This window comes from Leuciscus leuciscus (assembly GCF_965113295.1).
Source record: "Leuciscus leuciscus genome assembly, chromosome: 22".
NCBI lineage: Eukaryota > Metazoa > Chordata > Actinopteri > Cypriniformes > Leuciscidae > Leuciscus > Leuciscus leuciscus.
In genome coordinates this window covers 31,877,787-31,898,739 of record NC_138746.1, presented here as the reverse complement: position 1 = coordinate 31,898,739, position 20,953 = coordinate 31,877,787, and the positions used below count along the sequence as shown (strand labels likewise).

The following is a 20,953-nucleotide window of genomic DNA, read 5'->3' as shown; positions in this document are numbered from 1 at the left end:
ATAGCTGAACAATTTTGCTTTGGTGAATAAATGTAACCTTTTTAGTGTTCACTCACCTTCATGTCGCTCTCCAATTTAGCATAATTGTATTTCTTATGCTGTCCGAGCTGCAAAAATGTGCAACTAAAGTATAATAAAACTATACTTTTAGTATTGTACCTATTGTACGGCTTTGGTAGATTTCGATTTTAGCTAATTTTATGAAAGAGCAGCTCATAAAATGTGTCCAAAATTTCATGTTGTGTTTCAATGAAGAAAGAAAATCTGTTCTCGGAATGACACGATGGGAAGTAAAATGATGGTTTAAATAAATAAAAAATGTTTAATTATTCCTCATGATTGCGTTATGCATGCTTAAACATGTCAGAAATAGTGCTGGATATTGATGCAGAACAAGGGTTTTGGGGAATGGATGGATATTCATGTTCACTTGCAACTTGCACGCATTGGAAAAAAATAGGCCTAATAGTTCATTTGAAGACACGCATCACGAAACGTATGTTTCAGAATCGAGTCTGCATTTAAAATGGGCTAATTGTTTATCAAATGTATACAGTCTCTCTCTCTCTCTCTCTCTCTCTCTCTCTCTCTCTCTCTCTCTCTCTCTCTCTCTCTCTCTCTCTCTCTCTCTCTCTCTCTCCTCCCACAGTCTGATTTCTGCTGCTGGGACTCAGTGATCATGTGACGGACTCGCGAGCGCAAGAAGAGCTGGTCGGTAACGGAGGACCGAATGCCAATCTCATTGAGAAAGCGCCTTTATTGCGCGTGAGAGACAGGAGGGACAGACGTTTCTAGTGCTGCACACATACACAGACAGACCAGACACAGGAAGCTTTGGGCAACTCGGGGAAAGGGTGCATTTCCACCGCCTCAAGAGGAAGTTAAGGACAAATATCTCGCTAAAATAAATCTTAAGAGGGACACTGGACACGCGGGAGTCGTCTTTGCGAGTAACTTGTGGGATTTATTGGGAATTGTTTTTGAAAGGAGACCTGGCTTCACTCTCCACCCGTATATATTTCATTTTGTTCATTTAATTTCATTTCATCCGCTGCCCTAAAACAACTGTCATCCCCAGAATTGCAGTATTGCAGCAGCGGATTGTGCGTAAAGACAGAGACAGCATCCTTTGCCGCGGAAGACTCGGGCACTTGCCTCCTTCACTTGCGTTTTTGTACTCTATTTATTATTTATATTCCAGGCTTTATTTATTTTGGGACTTTTTCCTGTCTATTTTTGGGGCGTCGGTTGTGATTTCTGTGGAATATGGTGGGGGAAATGGAAACGAAAGAAAAGCCGAAGCCGACCCCTGATTATCTGATGCAGCTCATGAACGATAAGAAACTGATGAGCAGTCTGCCCAACTTCTGCGGGATCTTCAACCACCTCGAACGGCTTCTCGACGAAGGTAATGTTGATGAAGTGACATGTGTCCGTCAAATCCCACAGAATGGCATTGCTGGGAACTGCGCGCGGGTTGTCCACGCATGGCAAAACGCTTAATAGCGACATTTTTTTTTTTTTTTTTTTTGGTGTCAGACCTTCAGCCTTATTTTGCCGATCAATCACACGACGTTTACATCCTTATAGTCCAGCTTTAAAAGCTGCTTAAGTTTGCGCTCGAATATGGTAGTCACTTTCTACGTTGCAAGAGGGGTAGCCTACCTGTGGCTTGCGAAATGATTTTAACGTGATTCTGATGGATGTCTCGTTAGAAAAATATATTTTTGTTTCATATGTGAATGACCGTAATGCAAAAGGTTAAGAATTGTCTAGGAGACTTTCTCTGAGGTAAAAAATTAAAACTTGTACAAGTAAAATGTTTCTCATTTAAACTCTTGAAAGATATACTGTAGGAGAGAACAGATTTTAATCGAAAATTCGATTTAGAATTTGGCCCGTTCCGACGGTTTGACTGTTCTAAAAGAGAACGTTCCAAATCACTTCCGAGTGAATATTCGTATAATTGGACTGCTAATGCCTACGTTATAATGAACATTTAGCAGAAAATAAGTGTCTGAGCTTACAAGCAAGAGAAACTTACTGTCACCTTCAGATCCTCTTCTGGACCGTTGCAATTTAAATAGTCATCGCGAGAACTGTTTACTAAAATAACCTAACAAAATGCCACACCATGCGTATAAGAGTAAGTTGAAAAAAAGTGTTTCCTTAAAAATAAACGGCATAGACTGTGAAGGAAACCGTTTCCCCTCACTACGTCAGTATTCACGTAGCTTAGTTTGTCAGATTAATCTTTTAACTACTGTGCACCCTGACATGGTTTAATTGTGGTCCCAGAGGAGTCGACCTCTCTTTACTTTGTGGTTAACGGTGGGAATTTCGTGATCTGTGGCACCAGGGGGCTCTTGACTAATTCTTTAAAACCTCTATTGTAGGCTACCCATTTCCTGCTGTCAACTTTATAAAGTTGTTAATGAGGTTTATATATTTGCAAACTGTGCTCTTTTTCTCGTTTAGTCTGTTTTATATAGAGAGCCTTGGCCTTTATTGCAAATAAAATTACACTAAATATCCATTTAAAGTGATCAAAGGATAAAAAAAAAATCTATCTATCTATCTATCTATCTATCTATCTATCTATCTATCTATCTATCTATCTATCGACCCATGTTTTTCTACGGAGGGCCTCCTTTTATTGCTCAATGTTCCTTTTATTACTCGATGCAGAGGCAGTTCTGTCAGCGTAGACTGATTTTTCATTGTTCATTTGTAGTGTAATTCTCCTGCCTATTTAACAAATGCATTTTCATTTCTTTTACTTTATGGAATTTCACTGCCAATTGAAAATTTGTGAAAGAAAATGTTGTCAAAACAAAGCAAATGTAATTTCAGATCATGATGTGCTTGTAGTAATTTAAAACCTCTTGAGCAAACCTAAAGTGAAATTACATTTATAAAACTCCATCATTACACGCATTACTCTACATTACTGACTCATTACTCATCATTACCTACTTATTACAGTGTGAGGGAGAGAGAGTCGTCATATTTCTGACACCCTCCCTTGCTCAAGTTAGGTAGGTTGGAAGGTTTATAGTTGCTGACATACACCATTCCAAATAACGGTTATTTGCCAGTGAATCATCTGCGCCGAACATGGCATTTCAGTGTTGACGTAGTCCCTTGGCATCCACAGTTAAATACCCGAGGATCCTGTTCATCTGCACATCGCAGTGGAATGACGTAAGCCTAACGACTCCTCTGTGACGTCAGTGCAAAATGACTTCTGTTGAAATATATTCTCATTTGTCAACATAGACACTATTATAAATACACTAAAAAGTGCCTATTATACACTATCCTGTTAAACTTGCTTTTCGGACATCATCATATACCCTTTGGGCGGGCCTGCGGCCTGGCTTTACACTCTGTGCTTTGTGAATTGCAGATATTTCACAGTCGCTTTCTTGTTTGCTTCTTGCCACTCACATTTACAGCCTCTCCCTCTGGTCGAAACTAGCTTCCCTCTCCGGACAACATCAGTGATGTTCGCCTGTAACATTAGCCATGTAATCAGGACTATGTGGCTGATCTTTCCTGCCAACTTGAATAATATTATGCGTTTCAATTGTGAAGTACAGTATGACTCACGTCATGAGTTTTCACAGCTTTTTACACAGAGAGTTGGTGAGAATCTGGCGTAGAGATGTGTCATGCTGTTTAATGTGATCTTTTTCAGTAATATGCCAGTTAGAGGAGTTTCCTCCACCACATATTATGGGTTTGTCACAGTCTAGGTTGTGCAAATCTGAATTAATAACGCTGTCAAGGGAGCACAAACTCAGTCAGACTGAGACAGCGAGTTAGTCTTGTGCTCATGAGAGTCGGTTTCACTTCCACTATTGAACCATTGCAGAACTGATCCCTGACCTTAGATAAAACAGGACATACTGCTCAGATCTGCATGTTAAGAGGGTGTGCAAATGCATGCATGCCTCTGATCAGTTGCCTCTTAGAAAACGAATTACAATTGGTCATGGTCTTTTGTGATTATCACAATAGAAAATGTGTTTCTGGATCCGTTGAGAAACGTATGTCCTGTTGTCGCGCTACAGCACTGCAACATATGGGCTGCGCTCTTCAACACACTTAATCTCAGATGCTTTGCCGCTATAGTGGAACCATCACCAAAGCAACCCTAAATCACAGGCTTTTGCTGAGCTCAGCTCTGTCCTGTCCTAGAACGTAAATTACGGTCTACCGCTCATGCTGGACCACTGCATTGATCATACATGAACGTTTTCCGCACGGCTCTTGGAGAATGAAAATAGAGAAATGAATTGAGAGTGTTGAAAATCAGTGGCAGCATTGATAATCGAGGCAAGCGATAGCTCAGAAGCTGCGTGAGATCGCATGTGTGATATTCCCCATGGGGTGTTGTAATATGCAACAAATCTGGCTCTGTTTGGATGAGAGTGTGTGAATGTGTGTGTTTGTGTCGGCTTGCATCCATCTCATAATGTGCATTCATTTTACACTTTTGTTTGTAATATCACACAATCGGGTACAAGCGGTAGCTTGGGAGCACTTTAGATTTAGGCAATTGCTGACATTATTACTGTGAGAGCACTGTTAATTTTTGTAAATTACTCGAATGTAATCTACCGAAACTAGACGAACGGTTATATCCTCCCATAAATTACTATTATGTCATTATCATTGTTTTTTGTTTTTTTTACATTTGGTGCTAGTTTAGTAGTTATAGATCCAGGCCGGAGAAATTTTCAGTTTCCAAAGGTCATAAGTTCACATTTAATCAGAAGGCACCGTATACTGAAGACTGTCTGGGATCCTGTGTTGTTTTTGTGGCCTAGAGCACTTCACTTAACTCTGGGTTGCTCTGGGGAGACTGTCTTGGACTTGGTCATTTTAGACACTTTAGATGAGAAAGCTGTTTGAATGACAGATAACATTTTAAAACTGTTAATCTATTAACAATAATATTGCATTAATCAAATTAAGTGCAGTTTATCACATATATCAATATTTGCTTAGAAAATCCCCCAATTGAACAATTGTATCAGTGATAGGAAAATCCCTGAAAACACGGAATCGCATGCAGGTCAGAGGACAGGATTTATTGTGTTTTTTTAATCACATAAAAAAAAAATCAGGAATCCACCACCCCAATTTCACCTCTATCTCTACTGACTGTTTTGTATTAAATATTAAAATATGTATTAATTTAGTAATCCAAGGGGAATTTAGAGCGTGTGATGAAGCCAAATATGTATTTTAAATTAAAATGTGAACTTGTGAACTATACATTTTGAGCAATAATAGCTTAGTGATTGGGGACATTGTTTAATCCTAATTCAAAATCCCCAATGATTTTGCTATGATTTGAACTCCCAGCTTTTTGTGAAATATATATATAGTTACAAAATTGCATGACATTTCCAATGGAAACTTTTCACATATTTGGGGTTCTCAGAAAGGAAAGTAGGAGGTTGGGCAAACTTGTATGTGTGTGTATAATATATATATATATATATATATATATATATATATATATATATATATATATATATATATATATATATTTCCACAGTTATTAACTAAGGCTGCAGAAAAATGTGATATGCGATAACCCCAATAATAATAAAATAATATTATATATATATATATATATATATATATATATATATATATATAATATTATTTTATTATTATTGGGTTTTTTTTGCATTCCCATTTGCTCCAAAAGAAAAAGAAAATAAATATAGCGTATATGTATTAAGTTATTATTATGACTTTTCCAAAAGAGGAAAAAAATGTATATTGAGGAATTGATTGAGGTGGTCAGAAGAGAGATAGATGTCAAATCACTCCTTTAGCCATTGTATTACACAGCAACTAGCTTTCTGAAATTTAATGTCAAGGTAATATAACCCAAAGTATAATCTAACATTACTAGATTTACAATGTTAATAACTGTTAATAAATGCATCATCACAGTCTGTGAAAAGGGTCCACTGGCCAAAACCACAGTCTAAAACCACTTTAACAAGTGCAAGCGAGCACCAGTGTATTTGATACACATTATGTGAAGCCCCTTGCCATAGTCAGTGTTGTAGAGAGATGTTTCTCCCCGCTCTGAAGAGTAGTGTGGCCTTTAGATATGAGACGTGCGAGCGGCCCTGGCATGTCACCTGTGAGCGATGCATGTGCGTGAAGCAGACGGGATGCTCACAGTCTAATGCGTAAACCCCTGCCCCCGTTAGTGCAGATGAATGCCCTCAATGGGCAACAGGAGCAGTCAGCCATGCTAGGCCCTGCACTCCACACTGTAATAAAGGTGATGAATTTAATCAGGGGAGCAGCCGCTGCCGTCAGTACAAGGCCCATAAGGCAAAGTTGTGCAGCTGACATCCATAGAGAATGGAGTTAGTTACTGTTTGAATAGAGACGGTAATAGAAACAGAGATGTATGTGGGCCTGTAAGGCACTCTAATGCTCAGTGGTCATTCATGGTTTGTACACCAAATTGTTCTTTTATGGTGTCGTAAAAGGTTTCTAAATAACTGACTGCTGCAATGTAGTAACTGGACGTACATAATATTTAGTATTCGAGGCACTCAGATTCGATGTTCAGACATTCTGAATTAAATGTAAGATATTCTTTAGTCTTAGGAAGCCGAGCCTCAGACGGCATGGCAGTGGACCACCCACAGACACTGCCAGTCTGATGCATATTGCACACAGAAATGGGAAGAGCTGGCTGACATCGGATTGGCTGTAGTCTGGGTGTATCAGTCTGCCTGGAAACAAAGTCATGTTTTCCAACTAACAACATAGAATTATTTACTTGATTCGCCCAAAAATTCCAGTTTAGTTGCGTCAAATCTTTGAAAGATATTAGATGTCATCAAACGACACTTTTATTCAGCGAGAATGCAAAGGATTTTTATTTCAAATAAATGCTTCTAAACTTTCTATTGAGACTCCTGAATAAAATGTATTATGGTTTCCACAAAAATATAAAGCAGCAGAACAGTTTTCAACATTGATAATAATAAGAAATGTTTCTTGAACAGCGAGATCTTATAGATCTTTTTTTGATTTGATGCCAATAAACTGGACATTTTTGGCCAATCAAATAATTAGTTCTTTGTAAGTGAAAGTGAAGTGAAAGTGAAAGTGAAAGACATGATAATGTGACTGGAGTAATGATGCTGAAAATTCAGATTTGACATTTTAGGAATAAATTAAATTTTAAAATATATTAAAATAGAAAACAGATATTTTAAATTGTAATAATATTTTAAAATATTAGATTTTTTTTTTATCAAATAATCTCAGCCTTGGTGAGTTCTTTCAAAAACATACAAATCTTACCCCAAACTCTTGAATCTTAGTATGTCTGTGATGATATCAGTATCTTATCAATTTGGATGGATGTTTATTTTTTATGTTTTTTAAGTCTTTCACATTTCTGATAATTTCTTTTATGTTTTCTCTATACACAGTCGCTAAACCAAAACACTGCTGTGCATTCTTTTTATTTTTATTTTTTTTAAACCTGCCTCTAAATGGCATGTAAACACAAAATGAATGTGATTGTTCAGTCAGACTGACCTTTACTACCTAAGTAGCTTCAAACTGAATGTACAGATAGTCAAAGACAATAATGTATAACTATTGGACAAGCTTTAGTTTTAAAAGAAAAAAAGGCATCACTTTATTTTATGGTAAATTTCTCACTATCACTATGTTGTTTATTAGCATGCATATTACTAGGATATTGGCTGTTTTTCAGTACCTATAAAGCACATATTAATGCCTTATTCTGCATGATCATATTCTACATCCCTTAATCTACCCCATACCTTAACTTAACAACTACCTTACTAAAGATTAACAAGCAGTAATAAGGAGTTTATTGGGGCAAAAGTTGTAGTTAATAGTTAGTTAATAGTAACAATTGGACCTTAAACTAAAGTAAAAAAAAAAGTTAGTTGCCAATAAGTTAACAAGATGCATCTAATCTTCCCACTCATCAAGAGCTTGTTTGTTCTGTTACCCAAATCTCAGAAGCCTCATTGACAAATTATTACTTATAATTATTACTTATAGTTAACCAGGGAAACAGGGCTGTTACATAACAGCTGGTTTATCACTAGCCAGACAGCACAAGCACACTAACAGCGGTCATTAATCTCTCACACAAATTCACATCTAAAAACACAATCTGACATGTGCTTGCTAATCACTCTCGGAGGACCGATTATAATGACTTTGCCTTCTAAAACTTCAATACAAGGCGGTTTACTTTCAGAAAAAGCTCTTTCTTGAAAGCTCCTTAAAGGTCCCATGAGGACTGGAGAAGCCCATGCCCCTCTGACAATTAGTCTAAGTGGCCACATTCATCACCTAATTGGAGCAATTAATTAATCCTGAGGATTTTTACTGGGGTCAAAGTCAATTTATCCAGAATTAACTTCTTTAGGACTCTGTCTTTATTTGTAAAGTGGCTGTCCTTTCTGGGATACTTTACAATTCCTCTCACTTTGTGGCATTAGAGGAAGAGGAAATGAGCTGTGCGCTCATTAGACACTAGAGACGGAGAGACACTGTGGGACATGGTATTACTTATTCAATTCAATGTATTTCACACTGAATGCTTAAATATGATCCATTTAGTGAAAAGATCTAAATATATCATATTTTATTGTGTTATTTTAAAACATTATTTTAAATTCTGTCATTATTTACTCTCTATTTTGTTCTAAACTTTATGATTTTTTGTAAGGAACACCATGCAGTTCTTTTCTATACAGTTACAGTTCATAGTGACCGCCAGCTTTATTAACTGAAAGCATGAACGTTAAACAGTTTTGGTTCTCAAATATTTTCTTTCGAACATCTTTTCTTAAGCATAAAATGACACAAATGGCTCTGGTGTTGCCTGATTGTCTAATATCAAATTCAGTAGGTCATGCAGCTATTTACTTTGGCATTGAATTGCAACAAGTTCTCTTAAAAAAAAAAATGCATTCAGCTTTTAGCTTTTTCTGGAACACAAAATATGCTTAACTTTTGAATTAATTATTTATTCTTACTTAGTATTTAGAAATGATGTGGAAAAAAAAGAAAATACTAGATAAAAAAGAATTTCATTCTTAAGAATGTGTTGTGAATTCTGCCCGTTTCTTGGGTTCACTGACTCAATAGTCAAGTCGCTAGTTAAAAATATTGATTATGAATAAATATATTTTTAGTATCAATAAAAAAATCGATTTAAAATTGACTCAATATTTGCAATGTGTTTTATGGTTGTTACTAAACTAACGACGCAATACTATAATAGTCATGTCAAGTCCCCTTTATTTATACTGCGCTTTATACAACACAGGTAGTTTTAAAGCAGCTTTACATTGATAAAGAAAAAATGATGCATTTCGGCTGTTGTTCATCTGAAGTTAGTTCAGTGTTGATTCAACTCTTCCTTTGTAAAGATCGTCAATTATTAAATTAGTTCATTTCATCTATAAAGCAGTTCTGCAAATAATTCTGTCATTGTCCAGTTCAGTTGAGGTCTCATTCAACATTAACTGCGTTTAACAAACAGTGAGTGATTATGATTCAGGCTGCATCACAAGTCAGAATTCAGATTGGGATCGGTAGCATTCAAATATTCATCCAGTTCCTTTAGTTTGAAGAGCGATTCATTGCGCCGGTGTGGAGCCTGAAGCTTGCCATGGGGTCTGTGTGGAGGACCGGTCTGGTTCTTGTGGTCTTTGCTGAGGATCTGTGCCGATGGCTGTCGTGTCACGAGGGGGATTGACTAGTAGGCACGGTCTCTGCTGCGTTTTGGTCGTGTCTAGATGCCCACAATACGTTGAGTATCCTGTGTGATTTACTATTTGTAAAGCTCGCGACATGTAGAGCGTTCTAATCCAGTCACTTGTGAGCTACCATCTCAGTTCTGTTTCTGCAAATTCATTTTGTTCCTTTCAATGTCACTTTGATGGCCTCTACGTCCACTTTTTGTAACTGTTTACTTCTTGATTACTAGGCTGTGACTTTGCAGACAATAGCTGGTATTCCTGGGGTGAGTTTCACTTCATCTTACATTCTGAGACAGTGTGCCAGTGACACTAAGTTTAGTCCAATTGTAGCTCTTCGCATTGCAGTGATATTTTGAGATGCTCTGAGGTGATTGTGCACTGAACAGACTGAACTAAGATTTATAAGGTTGGCATCAGAGCAAAGGTCATGCTGTTTCAGGGAGACATGCTTTCCTTCGGAGAATCTGAACATCATCATTTCCTGTCACAAGATAACTTTTTAGGGGTCATTAGAGCAGAAGTGAAGAACACGCACAGAGAGACTGTCATCTGACAGTCCTTGATGTACCAGAGCACAGGGGTCACGGGGTCATCGTGTCATGTGCCCCAGTTCTCCTCGCTCAAGAGCAGCGCCAGTTCATTTGAAGGAGAAATCAATCACATGACAAACCCCCTTTCCATTTCGGCTTCCATCAGTTACTCTATATGTCATTGGGGATTATTATGGCCGGCTTCCTGGGATGCCATCATTATTAGTGAATACATCAGCGTTGAGCTTTATAATGCATTCACATCCCTCATTTTAAAAGCACTCTGTGTAATTGAAACGGTTTCTCACAGACTGCTGACTAAGTCTCGGGCTCTCCGGGAGACGGGGCGAGAGGGGAATGTGAATAGAATCTACCTACACGGACAGAGTCGTATTGATTTCAAAGTAAGAGGGTGAATGAAAAGGCAACATCTGAGCTCGTTTATGTCAATAGATTTTGGTCTCCTGTCGTTCCTTATCCTTGCCTGTTGCCTCGGAGAGCGAAATCCTATAACCTGAAATAATTCATATTCCAGCGAGATTGTGCGTGAGAGCTAATGTGTAAATCAAAAAGTGTTTTTTCTGGTTATTTAACTTTACCTGTATTTAAATGCAGTGTTTGTAACTATTAGGAGTGCTTGCTGTGTTTGTGGACCAAATTATCTTCTAGCTTATGTGCCAGGACATCTATAGGACTAGTAGGAAGTGGCATTTGCATACAGTGTTATTGTAGTATCATTGAGATACTATTATAGTTTTTATTCATATTTTGAATTTTGCATTATTTTTATATTTTGTGTTGTCATTTTAATTTTAGTTAAAGTTTTAGTAATGTAGTAATGTTATATAAAAAAAAAAATCTTAAAATCAACTTAATTTTCTCTAAGCCTTTTTGGCATTTGCTTTCAATCAGCTAGTGATTTTTAGTGGATGGATGAAGTACAAGTGTAGTTCGCCAAATTAGTATTTTTTGTCTTAATTTTGTACAGGATGTGGATCGTTTTGTCATTTAAAACCATGCAAGCAAACTTATTTTTGTGAAATGTTTTGTTCAAATATTGTGCATACAGAATGCTATCTAGCTTTAAATGAAATATCACTTGGTTTTATGGTTTGCTATCTAATGTTGTAACATTTGGACATTTTTATGTGTGGTTTGAGTACAGTATCAAAGCCAGTCTGCTCTCTCGATTTTGCCTTTATTATTGGTTACTAAAACCCCATACTGGTCAATCAGCAGTTGATATTGTCCTAAATAACAGATGTCTTGAGCAGAACTGAGCTGATCTGGTAAAAGGATCCAGTTATCTCTTTTAGCACCATGTCAGCATGTTGGTCTTGCTCAGGCCTCTGCTCTGCTGTTCTTGTCGTTGGGCTATTTTTTCAGTCTGCTCCAGATTCGAAGGTAACGCTTGGTCAGATTTGAGGACTGTTGCTGCTCGGGTAGCAAAAGGAGATTGATGTGTTTACCTTTCGTCAGCAGCACAAAGTTCAAGGTACGAGAGAGACGTTTAATTGAATCTAGCCTCTTCTGAATAATTTTCAAATGTTCTGGGCTAGGAACCAAGCATATGCCTTTTAAAGGACACGAAGGGACCATCTAAAGTGCCATCCATTAGACTCCTCTGTTTAATATAGATAAAGAGCAATTCAGGCCATCTGAGAAATGATCGATTCCCTTACTTACTTAGCGTGATTTATCTCATACCTTTTGCACACCAAATGTGCATTTTAATCCTTTGTTAAAGGCTAATGGCTCTCGCAGGTTTTTATATAATGTCAGAACGCAGTCAAAAATTTCCTTGTTAATAGCGTCGTCACACTAAAGCCGTAACTGACCTTGATTTGTTAGATCTGGGCTTGCTCATGTATACTGTAGATTTACAGTTTCAATGTAATGCATTTGTCATACCTCTCTAGGACTATAATCGTGTTTCACACTGAAAACTCAGTATGGACTTTTTGTAAAGGGTAAGATGTTGAAGCTAAAAAGTCATGTTTTCAGCATAAATGTGACCTTCCGTTCCAAGAGCATGTGATGTATGTGGCTGTTCATTTTCTTAAATTAACCTATTAACTCCTTACCGCCTCATCCCGTGACAGCGCAACACAATTAGGTGCCAGCCAATCGGAGAGGCCAGAGCGGAGAAGGGATTTGCTTGCCTCTGTGCTTCACTTCATTTGCTAACTGAAATATGAACAACGCTGAGACTGTGTGTACCTGTCATCTGATGTTCCTCTCCCCTTGTCCATCTCTGAAAAGACAGTCGCGGTCACTAGCCTTGTTCTCATCTCAGTGCCTAGTGTTTTCAGCTCTTCATACAGATTGAATGTCTCAGTTGCACAAAATGATGATGTGTTTTTTGACTAGAATCTAGAATCAACACTTTGATTACTTCTCAAAAGTGCCTCATGCTTTCTTAGTTTTTCAGTATTATTAAGTAATTGATATTAAATGAGGAATGTCTTGATTAAGATTTAATGGACCAATTTGCATTGATCCATGTTTAGCGTGCTTAGTTAGTTATGTGGTGGAGTTTTGAGATGTTATCAAATAGTTAAGAAAGTTGTGTGGTAGAGCTTCGAAATGCTATTGCAGGATTGAGCTGTGTATTTGTATTTTGAGGAATTATTGGAGTTATCGAACATTAGTTGTGTCGTTTTGAAGCACTATAGAAGTGTAGAGTTAGTTGTATAGTGAGTTTTCAGTAACTAGTTACATGTTCAGTAGTTGTCTAGTAGAGGTTTGAATTGACAGGTTTATTTTTTAAGTGTTATGAAAGGGTTGAGTAAGTTGTGTAGTGGAGTTTTGAGGCGTTGTTGAAGATTGAGTTTTGAGGAGTTGTTAAAGGTTGAGTTAGTTGTGTAGTGGAGTTTTGAGGAGTTGTTAAAGGTTGGGTTAGTTGTGTAATGGAGTTTTGAGGAGTTGTTGAAGATTGAGTTAGTTGTGTAGTGGAGTTTTGAGGAGATGTTAAAGGTTGAGTTAGTTGTGTAATGGAGTTTTGAGGAGTTGTTAAAGATTGAGTTAGTTGTGTAATGGAGTTTTGAGGAGTTGTTGAAGATTGAGTTAGTTGTGTAGTGGAGTTTTGAGGAGTTGTTGAAGATTGAGTTAGTTGTGTAGTGGAGTTTTGAGGAGTTGTTAAAGATTGAGTTAGTTGTGTAGTGGAGTTTTGAGGAGATGTTAAAGGTTGAGTTAGTTGTGTAATGGAGTTTTGAGGAGTTGTTGAAGATTGAGTTAGTTGTGTAATGGAGTTTTGAGGAGTTGTTGAAGATTGAGTTAGTTGTGTAGTGGAGTTTTGAGGAGATGTTAAAGATTGAGTTAGTTGTGTAATGGAGTTTTGAGGAGTTGTTGAAGATTGAGTTAGTTGTGTAGTGGAGTTTTGAGGAGTTGTTAAAGATTGAGTTAGTTGTGTAGTGGAGTTTTGAGGAGATGTTAAAGGTTGAGTTAGTTGTGTAATGGAGTTTTGAGGAGTTGTTGAAGATTGAGTTAGTTGTGTAGTGGAGTTTTGAGGAGTTGTTAAAGGTTGAGTTAGTTGTGTAGTGGAGTTTTGAGGAGTTGTTAAAGGTTGAGTAAGTTTTGTAGTGGGGTTTTGAGGAGTTGTTAAAGGTTAGTTGTCTAGTAGAGCTTGAAGACATTGTTAAAGGTTGAGTTAGTTGTGTATTGGAGTTTTGAGGAGTTGTTAAAGGTTGAGTTAGTTGTGTAGTAGAGCTTTAATACATTGTTGAATGGTTGAGATAGTTGTGTTGTGAGTCATTTTCAAAGGGTTGAGGAGTTAGTTCTTAAGGGGAGTTTTTGGTTGTCTACAGGTTGAGTTGTCTAGTAATGCTTTGAGACATTATTGAAGTTTGTTTTCTAATAGGAATTTTAAAGTGTTATTAAAGGGCCGAGATAGTTGTGTAGAACATTTCCACTTGCATTTTTTAGATGCTTTTATCCAAAGTAGTTGCATTGCATTAAAGCTATATATTTAATCATGCTTTCCCTGAGAATCGAACCCATGACCTTGACAAAAGCACCGTACCCTACTGTTACAGAGTTTTGAGGTGTTATTGAAGTTTTGAGTTAGATGAATAGTAGAATTTGAGAGGGCTGAGTTAGTTCTTGAGGCACTGGTGAAGGGCTCAGTTTGTGTAGTACAGTCTTACGGTGTTGTTGAAGGCCTGAGTTAGTTATATACAAAAGTTTTGAGGTGTTGTTGAAGAGCTGAGTTAGTTGTGCAGCGGGATTTCGAGGGATCATTTAAGGGCTTGGTCAGTTGTACAGCATGATTTTGCTGGGAGTTATTAGGATTTGGTGGTTCTGTGAAAGAGCCTGGAGGCATGCGGCGTGTGTTTGTGTGACAGAGTAGCCCATATGCTGGCCTCAGTATGGAGCCCAGCTGAATCTCGCTCCTGCTGCATATTAGCTCAGTAGCATTCACCACTAAGAACCATCATTTCCTCTGTGTCAGCACCTCCTGAGGCAGCACACACATACACACAAATACTCTCTCTTTTATAAATGTGCCTAAACAGCACACACACCGGAGTTGCCCCGAGGCCTTGCGCTGGCTTTTCTGGCTGATGGGATAAACCCCTTCCCCCCTACGTTTATTTAAATGGCACCAGTAGCGTTCTGAAAAAGGAAGGTGCTGCCTTGCACTTTTAAATAGGGCAGAAATCATTACATACAACAGAGTGTGTAGACAGATCTAGGTTTTTTTTAACACACAAGGGCATTTACACAAGGGACAAGACCACAGAAATATATGAACATGCAAATTCATTATAAAGTATCCACTCAGTGCGAAGTCCAGGAACGAGATGCTGCTACAGTGTGGATTTTAATCTCTCCTGGTCTTTTTATCTATAGGTCATCTATATTGGAGAACAAATGAAACTCAATATTTAAAAATGTAAATCATCATACAATTCATCATACAAAAGTTAATCATACAATAGTATTTCTTTTATCACAATATAAAAATTAAGTGAAAATGGGATTCATTTTAAATAATTTTGGTTTAGGTTTGAGCAGATGTTGCCATATTTGTCTGGGTGCTTCTAACATGTTCATGTTTTTTTTTGGGGGGGGGGATATCTATTTTTTTCATTTCTAGAAATGTTTTTCTTGTGAATATTGTCTTATTGTATAAAACAAGCCATTTTTTATTAATAGTTTAACGTTAAATCACGGGTCCTCCAGGGGTCTGTTTCTGTCGTTGCCATCGTTACCATCGGAACGTGTGACCATGGTTGACCAATCCTTGTGTAAATAGTTATAATTAATAACACTTTATTGTCTGAGCTTGTCCAGGGCATATTTCTCAAGGTCTTGTTTATCTTTTTTATAGTAATGCTTTTTTAAACTATCTCACAAACATATTCATTAAAAGTTACAGAGCGCAGAAGGTGCCATAGAACTGCATAACAGAAATGACCCTTTTGCCTTTGCATGTGAAGTGTGTTCCTTTGCAGTGCGTGTGTTCTCTGCACCGGAGAGACGGTGTGTGTTCAGACGCTCTGATGCACTGCTGTCTGCTTCTTCCACAGCACACTGAGCTAATTGAAGTGGGTCTGTGCCAGAGCCGGTGATGCGCAGAGCGTATCCCTCCTCCTTCCTTTTCATGGCAGGGCTTTGCGCCACTGAAGCATCCCCTGCTTGTGCAATTGCATTCTGGGGGATTTTTTTATTTTTTTTTCCTACAGGCACAGGTGGCCACTGTCACTGTTGCATCAGTGGATCCGTTGCATTTCCAGCCTCACCCACACTTAAGCACAAAAGTGTTAGCGTTGCGGTAGAGAGGAAGCCCACAACCTTCCTTCCAAAATCCATGCTGGTTAACCTTGATTGGCAACAACCTGTGTTTGCCAGAATTAGCTGTTGCGTGGGACTGAGTTAGCAGTTCTCCAACTGCTAACTTGCTGACTCACTGTTTATTCACAGCATCATGAAAAGATTCTTGGAAGAATACTTGGAAGTTCTTTCAGATTGCGCATTCAGACGTCAGTGGTCAACGTTCATACGTGACTCTGGCTACATTTCTGCAAAACCTGAAATACTTTGATTCGGCACATACCACCTACACTCAACCCGACCACAAACCTAACCAATAGTGTTAACAAAAGCAAATGTGAGATTTAAAATGCTAACGCTGAATCAGCCATGCCATTTTAGCTTCTGCAAGTCTTTCATTAGAGCTCTTTTATTGTGGTTTGTGTAGTTACTAGATCGCTCCACATCACAAGTGCAGTGCTACAGAAGAGATATACTGATGAAAACCTGAAAATATATCAGTTTACAAATCATGCACTATGGTAAATGTATTTTGAGGTCACAACATAGTGTTGTGCAAACAACCGCATGAAAATAAGTCTTACTCATCGATAATCTGCCCTGCAATATATTTGCTGAAATGTAGCCGGAGTCGTCGCATACAGTATTTACGGGAGCGTGTCTATGTTCCCACAGCCCTATGTTCCCACAGCCCTAACCCTAAGCCTAACCCTAACATACCTAAACCTACCCCTCACAGGAGGGAGACTTGTCTGGGATGTAATTGGGCTATCCCTGTACCAGCACAAGCACTTAAACCTACCCTTCATAGGGGACATAGTTAAATGAGAGAACATAGGACTGTGGGAACATAGGGCTGTGGGAACATAGGGTTGTGGGAACATAGGGCTGTGGGAACATAGGGCCTAATTTTCCAAATGTTCGGTAAAAAAAAAAATCTTAGAAATGTGGGAACATAGGACTGTGGGAACATAGGGCTGACCCCGAATTGACAATGAACCTGGGGTTGCAAGTGGTAGTGTATCTGCTATGATTAAGGCGTTTAGTATTTTTCATTGTTTAAAGGCTGCTCTTTTTTTGAGCAACAATCATGTATCACTTGTAGACATTTCTCCCAACAGTGCTTTGAAAAACGAGTAACAATTTCCTCTTATTATGTGATGTAATACTCCCTCCTCCCTTCACTCATGCCTTTTTTGATTGGCCGTAGTCGCAGGAACTAAAAAGTAGTCGCAGCCTCCAAATGTGTTGCATACATCCTCTTTCAGTTTGCTAGCATGTCTCTCACGTCTTATCTTAGCCATCCAGCTCAGCTGTCTCATTCTCTGGAGGAATCCGGAACTGTTCTTGCTGTTTGCGTCTCATCCACACCAGCGGGCATGTGTTCTCATTTCATCCAAGCACTGGTGTGTATATGTGTGTGTGTGTGCGTGCATGCGGAAGCCGGGCAGTATTATCATTCCGAGGAGAACGCAGGCCCAGATGGCATCTCAGTTTGAGAGCGCGCCCTCTTTCTCCCTCCTCGCTGCCACCTTCGCTCGTGATGCATTCGCCTCTGACAGAGCCGCGTAATTACAAACACAGAAGGATGTCATCTACCCCGGCTCTCTCTGTCTTTCAGGAGGTTCTCATCGCTCTGTCTTTATGCTCCGGAAAGTGTGTCAGTAAAAGCCTGCTTTGCTCATGTCTGTGACTGGGTCAGGTGTAGTTTTTATTCTCGGTGTCCTCTCGGTAATATCACTATCTCTGTGCTGTCTCTCTGCTCACTTTATTCATTGTTGTTACATGATACCTAGAGCCACCTCTAAGCCCACCTTCAACAATAGCCAATTACTCTTCCTGCTGAGTGTGCGTCTTCACCACAATGAAGGATCACTCATTTCCCTTTGTATTTGTGTCATTCGTTGCTCAGCAGACTTAATGGAGTTCTCATTTAAGATACATTTAAAGTCCCCTTGTGGTGAAAATCAAGCTTTTAATGTTGTTTATATGTCTATGTGGTCTGTTTAATGGTCTTTTAAAGACAAACCATTGCTGAGTATTTTCTCCTTAAAACTGCAGTGAACCAAAGACAGTCTCAAGAACGCGGTTTGAAATCGCTGGTGTTTCTGACGTCACAAACTACCTTGTAACCAATCAGATCAACGTGTGATCGTCAACGAGTGGATCTCTGAGTGGTGTGAGTGAGTGGAGGCGGAGCTCATTTGCATATAATCATAGAACCGCGTATTCTAAATGAGGCAAGGGTGTAGAGTTACATTCAAGCTATTTTAAGGCAAAAACGTTTAAATATGTCATTTTGGTGATCAAAGATGAGTTTTGAGGGATAAAATAATTTACTACAAGGGATCTTTAGAGGTGATGTGTGTGATTTGGATGAAATTGGCATTAATGGTGCATAAAATTCACAAAATGCACTTTTTTTTATCTCAATTTAATCTCATTACTGTCTAGAAAAAAACTCCTTTTCTTTTCATTTGAGCATGTTTGTATGGATGTTCTCTCTTTCCATTCACCACATGCATCTCTCCATACAGCGAGAGTCTGTGATGTCGTGGCGTATCCATCTGTTCAGATGAAGGCCTTGCCACAGGCACTGCCACCTATAGCGCTGTGTGATGTCACCGTGCGGCTATCATTTGAGCTCAGACTGTCATCTGGTCGAACCCTGTAATTTCCCAGCTGTTTGATTAATTTTAAGAAAGCCCGGGTGTCTGCGATCTGTCACTGGTGATGTTGACGAGGCCAGAGGAAGCTCGCGGTGTGAAATCCTCTGATTGAGCGGAGCTGTGATTACGATTAGAGATGTCTGCCGAGATAGACTTGAGCGGCTGTTGAGGGTCATTCGCTCTCGGGCTGGGCTAATAGTTAGCAATGCCGCTGAAAGACGAATGTAATTGTGGGAGATCTGGAAGGCAGATTGTGTTGTACTGACAGAGCGGATGGATCGCCTGTATTGACCGTCTTTTCCTACCTTGCCTTTCTGTAGAAAAGCAAGAACATTTCACAGGCCTGCTGAAAGCCCTCACATGGTTTGTCACCAACATATGTTTTGGATTTGTTTTGAATGCAACATTTTCCAGAGGTCTATGTGAGAACAAAATGTAAATAATTATTCATTGAAATGTATACTGTATACTGCATACACTACTGTGCAAAAGTTTGGGCTCGGTAATATTTTCATTGAAAGAAGTATTTTATGCTCACAAAGGCTGCTTTTATTTGATCAAAAATACAGTCAAACAGTAGAAATATTATTGCAATTAATTATTGGTAATATATTGTAAACTGTAATCTATTACAGAGATTAAAGCTGAATTTTCAGCATCATTACTCCAGTCTTCAGTGTCACATGATCCTTCAGAAATCATTCTAATATGATGATTTGCTGCTCAAGAAACATTTATGATTATTATCAATGTTAAAACACAGCTGTGCTGCTTTATGTTTTTGTGGAAACTGTGATGCATGTTGACAGAATGAATAGAAAGTTCAGAAGAACGCAATTTATTTTAAACAAATCTTTCGTAGCATTATACATGTCTTTGTATTTTTGGTCATTTTTATTCCCTCCTTGGTAAATAAAAGTATTAATTTCTTAAATATTCAATATTCATCATGTAATATAGTAAAATTGGTTGGTGTCAGTAAGTTCAATCGGTGAAGGAATTTAATTGAAAAGAATCATTTGTTTGTGAATCAGACTGTATTGGTTTCGTTGTATGCCCACAAGGTTAGTTATAAAGACGCGTTTTCTTGCAATTATTTTGGATTTTATCAATATTAAATTCAGATTGCAATCTCAGGTAAAATATGACTTCATGCCATCAGACTGTATATTCAACCACGGCAGTGTAGATTGCTGAAAAGCGATCTAAGTTTGCGGGTCAACAACATGCCTAGACCAGGATCGACACTAACTAGCATAAATTAGCCTAAAGCAGCTTGCAAATCAATGCTGGTTTGAGCTGGTCTTTTCAGCTATTTTCTGTAATTAAGTTATGTGCGTACTTCCACATCTGTGTTGGAGGCATGAGGGGATCTGTCACACCATGAGCCACCACATGTGTGTCGGTCTGTGCGCGTAATGTGTGCCAGAATGTGTATCAGTATGTGCGCAGGTGGCTGTTGCGTGTTCAGTAGTGCGGGAAGTCCAGCCCTGGAGGCCGGCGCAGGAAAATGATTGAATTCTGAGGGCGAGAAAGCTGACAAATCACTAAAAAACACTTTAAAAACGCTGTAATAACGCTGTCCATAAATCACCACTGACAGTTTAATCATCCTCGGGTCTGGGGCCTGATCTGACCACTGGACAGCCCTCCCTAATCAGCCAGTGAAGAAAACAACCCTGAGCACATCATGCATTCTCCTCTGCTTATGCCTTCAAACGCTCTGAATTTGGACGGGAGCATCTATAAATGTCTCCTCATGGTCCAACATGATCAGACAGGATAATTAAATCACTCAGCGTGCTCTTGCGGGCATCGCCTGGGCTTTGAGCGTGTTTGGTAAATGAGTTTGACTGGTCTGTAACAAAACATTTTTCCTATGTGTATTTCCAGGGTTTTTACAGCTGTTAGCGGTATGACAACTGACGGCTCGGAGTAACTCAGCCTATAAAAGCTGGAGGAGAATGGAGCTTGATTCACAGTTGCTGGGATGTGTGTTTTCTGCTCTAGAGAGGAAGAGGCTAATCCTCTGCATCTCAACTGGTATATTCAGACTGAGTGGCAGGGACTTAACAGCCTCAGGCATATTTGCGATGCTAATGTGGGTATCTCTATGGGCTGGCTGGTGTTTATCATTATCATTACAGGATACTTGATGCCAAGGCCA

The 20,953-nt window shown here is 38.7% G+C and overlaps 1 protein-coding gene across 5 annotated transcripts in view; it reads left to right on the top strand.

The window, feature by feature from the left end:
- Window positions 1-675: 675 nt before the first annotated feature.
- Window positions 676-20,953, top strand: part of qkib (QKI, KH domain containing, RNA binding b) — a 113,824-nt gene continuing 93,546 nt past the window's right edge. For all 5 annotated transcript variants that reach the window (XR_014201757.1, XM_082154645.1, XM_082154647.1 and 2 more), the window contains exon 1: window positions 676-1,408. Coding sequence is in view for 4 of the 5 variants with exons in the window: in XM_082154645.1 (XP_082010771.1) it covers window positions 1,267-1,408 (142 nt within the window). In the remaining variant the exon portion in view is untranslated. The remainder of the gene's footprint in view (window positions 1,409-20,953) is intronic.